This window comes from Megalobrama amblycephala, linkage group LG10 (genome assembly GCF_018812025.1).
Source record: "Megalobrama amblycephala isolate DHTTF-2021 linkage group LG10, ASM1881202v1, whole genome shotgun sequence".
Taxonomy (NCBI): Eukaryota; Metazoa; Chordata; class Actinopteri; order Cypriniformes; family Xenocyprididae; genus Megalobrama; species Megalobrama amblycephala.
In genome coordinates this window covers 29,673,262-29,683,925 of record NC_063053.1, presented here as the reverse complement: position 1 = coordinate 29,683,925, position 10,664 = coordinate 29,673,262, and the positions used below count along the sequence as shown (strand labels likewise).

At 35.6% G+C, this 10,664-nt stretch overlaps 2 protein-coding genes across 2 annotated transcripts; both read left to right on the top strand.

Annotated features, from left to right (window-relative positions):
- The first annotated feature begins 484 nt into the window (after nucleotides 1-484).
- LOC125277332 (interferon alpha-inducible protein 27-like protein 2A) lies at nucleotides 485-5,595 on the top strand. The gene is made up of 4 exons (XM_048205723.1): nucleotides 485-721; nucleotides 810-845; nucleotides 4,058-4,219; nucleotides 4,474-5,595. The coding sequence occupies exons 1-4, from the start codon at nucleotides 706-708 to the stop codon at nucleotides 4,581-4,583; spliced, it is 324 nt and encodes a 107-aa protein (XP_048061680.1). The 5' UTR covers nucleotides 485-705; the 3' UTR covers nucleotides 4,584-5,595.
- A 1,406-nt stretch (nucleotides 5,596-7,001) lies between these two features.
- Nucleotides 7,002-9,668, top strand: LOC125277331 (interferon alpha-inducible protein 27-like protein 2A). Its single transcript, XM_048205722.1, has 4 exons — nucleotides 7,002-7,159; nucleotides 8,926-8,961; nucleotides 9,045-9,206; nucleotides 9,330-9,668. The coding sequence occupies exons 1-4, from the start codon at nucleotides 7,150-7,152 to the stop codon at nucleotides 9,521-9,523; spliced, it is 402 nt and encodes a 133-aa protein (XP_048061679.1). The 5' UTR covers nucleotides 7,002-7,149; the 3' UTR covers nucleotides 9,524-9,668.
- Nucleotides 9,669-10,664: the final 996 nt, after the last annotated feature.

The following is a 10,664-nucleotide window of genomic DNA, read 5'->3' as shown; positions in this document are numbered from 1 at the left end:
TTTTTTTTTTTTTTTTTTTTTTTCAGAAAAACACAATTGCAAAATCACATAAAATCACTAAAGAACAGCACAACTCTATCAAAGGAAACAAATAAGAAAATCATAATCTTTTCTTTCTGAAAAACGGAAAACAATGGCTTTGTTTTAAGGCACTTACATTTATGAATATAAAATTTCCCCAAAATGAAAATATTGTTCAGTAGAAAGTTATACTACTTATTATTTAGTCACGCATACATTTATCTTTATTCCAAAATGGCGTTGACGCGTGATGCTTGTTACTTTTCTCGGCGCTTCTCGGGATCGGCCAATCACGGTCGGATGTGATTAGTAAATAAACCATCATAGTAAACATCAACAAACTTTCTGTTCGGTTTTGCGTTAATTGTTAAAGGTCGATACAAACTAAATTATTAATAAATGTAAAAGATTATACCCTTTAGTGCACATATTTCTCTAAAAAAAAAAAAAAACGCCCCCTAAATGTATTTCAAAGCCGAATGTACTTCAGTGGAGAATTCGGGATTCTGAGCCGCCAAGCGCCCCGTGGAGGAATATACTGTTCTTGCAGTGCTGCAGTTTCGTTTTGTGAATCATTTGGGCGTGTAGTCTTCAAAACCTAAGCTGCAGTACAAGACTTCCGAATGAAAAGTCATTCTGCTGTTGTCACGCTGTAGTTTCATTTATTGTAAACTTTTCGAAAGCATGCCGCTTCCAAAAGGTGAGTTTTCATAAACGGCGCAACGCAAAGGTATCTTCTTTGTGTTTCGTCGTTTGTTTGTGTTTCATTCTTTATATTTTTATTTTAGCTCTATTCGCCGCCATTGGGGTTACAGCTGGGGCTGGTAAGTAGCAAACATTCTAAATATTGATATAAGATGTTCGTTTTGCCAAGTTCACACATTATTAATGATAGTATCCAGCCAGGTGTAGGATAGGATAGGGTGGGGGAAAACGCCCCCTTAAGGACTGTGAAACAAAAGTTAAATGTGTCCAGTATAGCTATCATAGTTTTAGTGACAATGACATAAATTATAAACCAAGTATGAAAAATGTCCAGCGTTTTCATGTTATTAGACTTTTAACAAACATTAAATATGTACCAAGGGGGGCGTAAAATGCCCCACAGGTGGGGTAAAATGCCCCCAGTCTGAAAAAGCAAGTTGCTTTATACGTTTACAGAAAAATCAGAGTACAGGCAGTTTTAACTTAAAATTAAAAAGAATATAATCAATAATTATGATTTACAAAAATATAATATCTTATTTGAAAATATTGTTAGCTGATGGTAACTGGCTAGCTAACTAGCTACCTGATGCTAATTTATAAAGGGGTCATGAATTGAGAAATCAACTTTTCCTTGAGGTTGATATATAAGAGGTCATTATACTATAACAATATCTTGTAAGTTTCAGAACTGAAAACTTCCTTTTTAGTCCCATAAAAACTTTTATTGACACCAGGCCCATTAAATGACTGATCCTGGAATGTGCCTGTCATAAATAGCTGAAACCCCGCCTCCACAGAAGAAATCAGTGCTAATGTTAGCCCCGCCCACTGGCATGTTAGTGAGATGAGGAGAGGAGAGCGATACAACAGGACAAAAATAATATTACCTTTTAAAATATCCTAATTGATAATGCTAGGAATATGGTTATTTATTTTCAACAATGTACAGTTGCAGGAAAAAGTATGTGAACCACTTGCAGAATCTTTGAAAATGTGAATAATTTTAACAAAATAAGAGAGATCATTCAAAATGCATGTTTTTTTTATTTAATACTGTCCTGAGTAAGATATTTTACATAAAAGATGTTTATATAAAGATGTTTATATTTTTTTGGATGCTTGAACCCTTTCCAGCAGTGACTGTAGGATTTTGAGATCTGTGTTTTCACACTGAGGACAACTGAGGGATTCGAACACAACTATTAAAAAAGGTTCAAACATGCACTGATGCTCCAGAAGGAAACACGATGCATTAAGAGTCGGGGGGTGAAAACTTTTGGAATTTGAAGATCAAGAACCTTTTTTAATAGTTGTGTTTGAGTCCCTCAATTGTCCTCAGTGTGAAAAAACGGATCTCAAAATCATTCAGTCACTGCTGGAAAGGGTTCAAATATGCAAAAGATGCTGGAAAACTGAAGAAGTTTTGGGACCTGGAGAATTTTTCTGAAGAACAGAGCTCAGTTTAACTGCTCAGGACAAACAAGAGACTCATGAACAACCATCACAAAACAAAAAAACAGTCATGGATCATCAGGTAACCACACACAGTATTAATAATCAATGGTTCACAAACTTTTGAACGGGGTTATTTTAATAAATTCAGCTATTTTTTTGTCTTATGGATTATATGTAAACATCTTTTATGTAAAATATCTTACTCAGGAAAGTACTAAATAAAAAATAACATGCATTTTGTATGATCTCTCTTATTTTATTAAAATTATTCACATTTTCAAAGATTCTGCAAGTGGTTCACATACTTTTTCTTGCAACTGTAAATGTCTCAGTTAAGCTTTATTTATTAGTATTTAGTATGTCACTGTTAATTCTTTGGTAAATCCATCGCATTTCGGCTTTGCAAAGACTATTACGATATGATCTTGACAGTAATGCAGTAATGCAATTGAGTTACTCCTACTGTTCTAATGTCTGATCTGATATGTAATGATTCAGTACAGTCAGATGTTCTTTGTCAGTAAATCAAACCAGTGAATGGTTAACTTCAGTTGTTTCTCTTAGTAGGATGAAAATAATCTGCTTTTTAAATGGTGATTAAATTATATAAAGAAAGCGATCAAAGAACGCTCCCTTTGCAATCAGTGGAGCTGTCAATCAAACAGCTCCATATCTCATAGCTACATCGCGTTTGCGCTGTTAGTGATGATGAAAGCATTTGTTAGTGTACAGAAATTGAGTCACTGCTTTCATGCGCTCAACATGTCTGTGATCAGCTACAATGTTCATCACTGCAACCGTTCATGCCACAATCTAAATATAATGCCATGGATCGAAATGTAATGCAGCACTTTTCACGATTAGTTAACCTTGAGAGCTGTAATAGTAAAAGCGTACTAAAAGAGAGAGTAATAGGCTACTTGGCTATTTCAAATGGAAAGTCGTTAGCCAATCACAGCAGTGGGCGTTTACACTGAAGTCTCACAGCAGACACGCCCCTTAAAACAGAGCGTTCAATCAGAGAGCTAAAGTCAGGGTAGGAAAAATGCCTTTTATTTCTAAATTATGACAATTTTTGATGTAAAAAGCATATTAACATTATAAGTGCACCCCAGGAAACATCATGACCCCTTTAAATATAAAGTCCAAACATTTTTATTCAACCACCTAGTTAGATTACATTTGATTGGAAAAACAAAGGGTTTGATGTTCAGAACAGAGTAACCATACAGTAAATATGATAATGGGAAGTGGGCGTTTTACCTCACAGACTATGTTTGAAAACAAATTGTCATTCTGAGAATATAATTATATTACTTAAAGTACACATACTCCCTATCTACTATGGCCTTACTATTCTCATATTATATGTAACTGTGATGTTCTACAAAACAACAAGCTTTAAAACACATTTGTTTTACTGCTGAAAATTAGATTTGGGAAAAACAGTAACAAACCAATGTTTCTTGTCTTTTTTAAGGAATTTAAAAAGTATCTCAACACCATCTCATTTTCAGTAAATAAGAAAGCAAGTAGAGTGACTTCAATTTGCAGTTATTTTAATTTGTACTCTAGTTTATCCTCATGTTCTTTTTCTGTCTTCTCTTATTTTTCTTTTTTCCCCTCTGTATTCTGATGACATTGAACATACTGCTGATATGTGTATTTTATACAAAATTGTATATTATAATCAGGTCGTCTCTGTATTTTGTGCAAAAAAAAAAAAGAAAAGTAGCAAACATTTTAGGCCGGTTTAAAAAACAAAACCAGCAGGGTTAATAAAGAAAATGCTTGTTAGTACAATAATTTAAATGATAAATGCTATTTTCCTTAGAAATGCTTAGCATTATTTATTTATTTTCATGTTGTTTAGCTGGTGCTGTTATTTTGACCCCGTTTGCGCTCTACATGGCTGGGTTCTCCGCCACTGGAATCACAGCTGGTTCTTTGGGAGCTGGCATGATGTCATCAGCAGCCATCGCCAACGGGGGCGGAGTGGCTGCGGGAAGTTTGGTCGCGCTGCTCCAGTCAGCAGGTATTTACTAAACCTTCGTTAAGACTATAAATGCCTTAATAAGAGAAAAAACAATGTAACAAACCTGTATTTAAAATAAATAGGCCTTGTAAGCTACTGGTGTAACTGATTTTTTATAAAATAATAGTAGCCTACCTGTTTAATATAGATGAAATATTTTGTATTCTAATTACAAAACTGCTATACCTGTTTTACGGGTCAAGGCTTTCAGTTATTGATGTCATAAGGCGTTTGTGTGCTGTCCTTGCCCTCAGGTGCTGCTGGTATGTCTGCAGCTGCAACAGCTGGTGTGGCATCAGTGGGAGGCACTGCAGGGGGTCTGTTAGGAGGAGCTGTTGGTTTGTTGAAGAGGATGAGGAGATAAGAAATGTCCATCGAGCTTCTGATCACAAACACTGACAAAGTCAGTGCAGCTTTGCAATTGTAATAAATTATCTCAATTTCATAAGCAGGTCCTTCTCGCCTGGTCTCTGTTATACAAGCACAACTTTTCAGAGAAATTCGGTATATAAGGTCTGGCATGGGCTTGCCGACCCTTCATTAAATTAATTGGTCCCACTTTATATTAAGTGGCCTTAACTACTATGTACTTACGTCAAAAAGAAGTACAATGTACTTATTGTGTTCATATTGTATTGCAAAACACTTTTTGCTGCTATTGAGATGGATACGGGTAAGGTTAGGGGCAGGTTTGGTGGTATGGGTAGGTTTAAGGGTGGGTTAACATGTTAGGGATGGGTCAGCAGTGTAGTTATAAATGTAATTACAGAAATTAATTGCAGATGTAATTACATGCAGGTATTTTTTACATAAGTACAGTGTAAAAACATGTATTTACACATTAAGTGCATTGTATTAAATGGTTCATTTAAATGTAATTACATAGCAGTTAAGACCACTTAATATAAAGTGGGACCAATTAATTTATAAAAATAAAAAAAAGAAGAAGATGGATTGTGGCATTGGTATTAGATCTGTCATTAGAGGGGATTGCTGGGTGCCATATAGATAAATGACTTTTGGACAAAAAGTATTGTCTGAAATGGGGAGTATTTATTGAAATAGCTTACCCAGGTCATTAAGACAGTGTTGTACATATCACACATATAAAGATCACCTTAAAAAGTGGCTTATGTTGAACCAGATGTGTAAACATTTTACTTGTGTATTTTTTAATAATGTGTTTGGGGTATTTGACTATTAGTGTTTTATGTATATTTGAGTATTGTGTCCTTGTGTCAAGGGACTACAGATGTAAATTAGCAATGTTGCTATATAATCCGGCTTGTTAACATTTTGTATTTTATACTAATGTTCATATTTTAATTGCAAAGATTGTCCCTATTAAATAAATAAACAAATTGAATCAAAACAAATCTCTTTCAGCACTGGTTTGAGGCAGATATTTTGCTTGTAAGTCAATTGTTTAATGTAAATGGCCATTTATTAAACTATGAGGAATTTCTTAGTCCTTTCAACATTCCCATTACCCCTAAAGAATACTATTGTCTTTGATTCCATACCATCCGGAGTTATTAGACTGTTTCCCGATCCCTCTATTTTACCTCCTTTAGACCCTACTGTTACAGTGGTGGGGAAATATTGTTTTTCATCAGCTGCTTCTAATAGATTGATATGTTTATGATATCTTAATGAAAGTGTGTCAGTCCCAAATGTTAAAGTTTATTGAAATGCTTTTGTTTCTGATATTGTCAGGAGGAAAGTTTGGTTGATCACGAATAGGTTCTAAATTACTAATAAGTAGTTTCCTGTTTAATTAGCCATCGCGTTAATACTTTCTTAAATAAATACAAAAGTGATATTTATACAAAAATTGTTCTTTTTGTAAACATACAGAAGCTATAGTGCATTTATTTAGGCTTTGCCAATACTTTAAATTATTGTGGAAAGATTTTTCCCTATGAACAAAGACTGACAAAGATTTTTCTTTACTTTGGGAAAATGTCTTTTTGTTTTTTGTTTTGTTTTTTTAATTGGAAAGAAGAGCATTTACAGAAAAACAAATATACTTCATCTTATTTTGTTCAAATTGTACATACATAAACGCAAATCTTCAAGACAGAAACCACTTTTTTTTCTTTCTTTTTTTTGTTTGCTGAAGACACACAAGTCAGTCAAATCTGGTCTAATTGTAGAGTATTATATGTATGAATTTAAGTTTGCTTTCTAAAAGCACTTTTACATCCTGTCATCAAGTTCAGAATTACTAATATTCAGTAGTTTGTCATAGAATGTGTAAATGTACTAGCCTACTTTAAAATGAATTAACATATTAAATTCCTGTCCCTATATACATCAATGTGAAAAATAAAATTTGCATGCTTTTATTGACAATTATTTTACAGATATTTTATTACCCGTGACTTGCTTATTAGCAAAAACACGTCATTAATCATGGAGAAAATAAAGTTTCAGTGCAAAGTTTTGAAGTTGACCAGAAGGGTAGGCTACAGTAAAAACAAATGGTTCTTTACTGGCATCTGTGGTTCCATGAAGAACCTTTAACATCCATGGAAACTTTCCATTGGACAAAAGGTTCTTTATAGTGTAAAAAGATTCTTTAAATTATAACAACATATTCTATAAATAAAAAGCCTGTATGTAATTGCAAATTATCTAACAAACAGCGTGAAATGTATTTTATGGTGATGGAGAATAGGTAACACTAAAAACTGACACACGCGATGAAAAAGTAGGCTACACAATCCGATCAACGGAAATTACGCGTAATCATGAGTTTTGTCTTGATGTTGCGCATGCGCGCCGAAGGGGAAACGGTAGCAACCATAGACAGTAAAAGAAGTAGCAACCAACTGAACAGCTGTGAGCAGTTTCGGTTTTCTTACGTCATTCCGTCTGCAGCATTATATAGCGGTGGTACAAACTCTTGTGCTACGATCTTCTAAATCATGAAACGTGGTAAGTAGCACAAACTTTGCTTTTATGAGATGTTATGCAAGTGTCAGGGGGTAAACTCATTTAGCAGTACCTTTCACATTCGTTTACATTTTACAGAAATACATATTGATAGTAATGGATGTTAGGCTAATGTACAAATGTAGCCTAACAGTTAAAAATAAACTACATATATGTTCAATCTTAACATTATTCATATATTTGATATTTTAGGAGAAATTTGCTATTATTGTATAAAGTACTATTTACTCTGCAAAAATCGTTGCAAAATAAGCTTCATAAGTTTCATAATTTTAATGTTCAAACGTGGTTAATATTTGAAAAGTAGAAAATATATTGTTTATATAGTTAGTAACAAGATGCCTTTACGGTTTAAAGGGGTGGTTGACTGATTTTTTTATTATTTTTTTATTTATTGTTGCTGTTAGAGCATAAACAACATCTGCAAAGTTACAACACACAAAGGGAACTATTTTCTTTTAAAGAATTCTGTTCAAGGACTAAAACAAACGAGCGTCTTCAGTCTCTCCATCATTGTCTGACTCCGGTTTGAACTATCTAACGCTGCATTCACATGGGGCGCCGGCATTAACGCTTCTCAATTACTTTGAATGGGTGATGTCATGAGTTGCCGAACTGAATTGTGGGTTCCATCGCGTCGCTTCACTCGAGTTGCAAATGGCAGAAGTTGAAGATTTCTCAACTTTTCAAGTGCCAACGCAGGCGTCATCCAATCAGATCCCCCTATGCAAATACCCTAGAGTAGTCGCTAGCCGATTGCGTTCGTGCAACACCGGACAGTAATGTGATTGGCTGTTATCACTATAATGGTCATGTCAGCACAAGCTTCAGACATGTCCTCCGTCAAGCGTTGACACTGATGCCCCGTGTGAATGGCTGAACACCATTACTGACAATCTTCATTTTCGCTGCGTGAGATTCTCCAACTTTGTTGAGCAACTGAAGCGCGAGCTGTTAAAAGTGGAAAGCGGCTGGAAGCAGCAGCTCATTTGCATTTAAAGGGACACACACAAAAATTGCGTGTTTTTGCTCACCCAAATAGGGGCAAATTTGACAAGCTATAATAAATGATCTGTGGGGTATTTTGAGCTGAAACTTCACAGACACATTCTGGGGACACCAGAGACTTATATTACATCTTGTGAAAGGGGCTTTATAGGTCCCCTTTAATAAAGCAAGAAGCCGTGGTTTACAGTGAATTTAAAACCGTTAGGCACAATGCTAAACAGAAAATATTAGTCCATAAAAATATTTATTTTAATATTAGCCCATGCGCATTTGTAATGTATTTTTGTAGCGTATAGGCTATTATTTTACAACGGCTTCGAACGCGACTCAACCAATCAGAATCAAGGACCGTTGTCTATTTGTGTTTTGTTTTATGTAGAACCTTGTAGCCTCTCTCTATGGCTCTGGTTTTATGGAAGTCAATCTTTGTATGTATACCACTCGTTCTTGTTATTAAAGAAAAAATGAACGAATCAAGGACTGGAACTATCCATTTTAAGCAAATAAGAAATCTTATAATAAGATTTTCCTAAAAGGACTATGTTATAAAATAACTGACATTGTACATTTTATAGTAGACTATAACTTCGTACATCAGCAAAAAGATGCAGTTAGACCTTTTACTAGGTAGATATTATTTAGTAATATCCAGCCTATCGCTCTAAACTCATATAGAATTCATATATAATTCAGGGAATGTACAGACTTGACTGTAAACAAATTCGTTTATTCTTTTTCAGGACTGTTCACCATAATTGGGGTCACAGCTGGGGCAGGTAAAGTTGTTCTGAGGACTGTTTCTTCAAATGAAACCATATCAGTTGTACAGAAGATAGTTAGTGCTGTTTCCATTCATTAGTTGGAGCAGTTGCATTGGCTCCGGTGGCGCTCACCATGGCTGGATTCACCTCCGCTGGTATAGCAGCAGGTTCTATGGCTGCCAGCATGATGTCATCAGCAGCCATCGCCAACGGGGGCGGTGTGGCTGCAGGAAGTTTGGTCGCGCTCCTCCAGTCGGCAGGTATTTTTTTATTAAAAGTTTAAAAGGAAATTGTAATAGTCTTTCTATAAACATTCAAGAACATATTAATGTCTTTTGGTGATTTAAAGATTGTCTCCTCCTTTTAATGTTGTCCCTGGTCAGGTGCTGCTGGACTTTCTGCAGGTGCGGCAGCAGTCGTGGCATCTGTGGGTGGAGCAGCAGGTGCTGTAGTAGGTGGAGCTGCAGATTTGCTTTCTCATTCCAAGAGTCCACCTCCATCTGATGACGAAGACGATGAAGAGGAGGAGGAAGAGATGATGAATTTGCTGACGACCAAAGAGCTTATGCCAAAATAGACTGTCAGTTAATAACTGATGATGACAATGTATTTGTGTGAGCACTTTGTGTAGTCTTATAATAACTGTATGCACCTGCAAATACGAGGGATGCATTTTGTTTTGTTTTTCCCTGGCTTTATGAAAATTAAACATTTGTTGTATATTTCTGTGTGACTACAGTTGGGGAATTGTATAGCCATTCACCTCCCATGTTCTCGCCTGCATACCGCAATTTGTAACTGCGATCAAGCAAGCCGCAGTTTGAAAATACACGGTCAAGTCAGCTGCCAAAAAAAAAAGCGTGTGCTATTTTGTTCTATTTTGGATCTTTGAAATATGAGTAGTATTTTAAGCATTTGTCACATGTTGTGCATGTAAAAGTAGGAAATATGAATGTGAAGTGAATTTGTGGTCTTGTTTCAAATGCATTAATCAATGTGCTTGCGTAGACTTCACTGTAGCCTATATGTGCTGGTTCCTTTCCGTGTTCTGACCGGTGCCCGAATCTCAATCAAATGCAAGCCCATTCATTCAAATGATTAATAATGAGAAATAACAAGCGTTTTCACTTCAGAGTCCCTGTTATCAGATCTTTGAAGATTTTGCTGTTCATGTTTGCCAGCGCAGGACATTTTACAAATCCAGACCAGACTATGTTCTACGGCCATGTCCGGAATAAAGAGTAGCCTATCCATGTTACACCGTAGGCCTACAGTTAGGGTGATTATATGACTTAACCCGTGATAGAAGATTTTGGCCATACTACCCAATCATTCATTCCAGTATCAACATCAGTAGGATACACTTGTATTTCGGGCACATCACGAGGTGACATAGTGACCTCAACGCTTCGCTCTCGCCTACTCTGAGCTCGATTGATATGTCTGAGGTAAACCACGCCCTCCTCATTACCATATGGACAAAGAAATGTAAAAATACATACAGTGGTGGTCAAAATTATTGGCACCCTTGGTAAATATGATCAAAGATGACTATAAAAATAAATCTGCATTGTTTATCCTTTTGAGGAGAGAAATTATCCTTTTGTCTACGCAAAACTCCAAAACACCTTGGCCACAATTATTGGCAACCCTAGAATTTTTGAGTAAAATATCTCTGAAGTATATTCCCATTTACATTTTTTTTAGAACACCAGGGT

Bases quoted from the DNA above. Each gene is read 5' to 3' on its own strand.
- LOC125277332 (XM_048205723.1), top strand. The intron at 846-4,057 runs GTAAGTAGCAAA...CATGTTGTTTAG, and splicing joins TGGGGTTACAGCTGGGGCTG to CTGGTGCTGTTATTTTGACC. The intron at 4,220-4,473 runs GTATTTACTAAA...CCTTGCCCTCAG, and splicing joins CGCGCTGCTCCAGTCAGCAG to GTGCTGCTGGTATGTCTGCA.
- LOC125277331 (XM_048205722.1), top strand. The intron at 8,962-9,044 runs GTAAAGTTGTTC...TCCATTCATTAG, and splicing joins TGGGGTCACAGCTGGGGCAG to TTGGAGCAGTTGCATTGGCT. The intron at 9,207-9,329 runs GTATTTTTTTAT...GTCCCTGGTCAG, and splicing joins CGCGCTCCTCCAGTCGGCAG to GTGCTGCTGGACTTTCTGCA.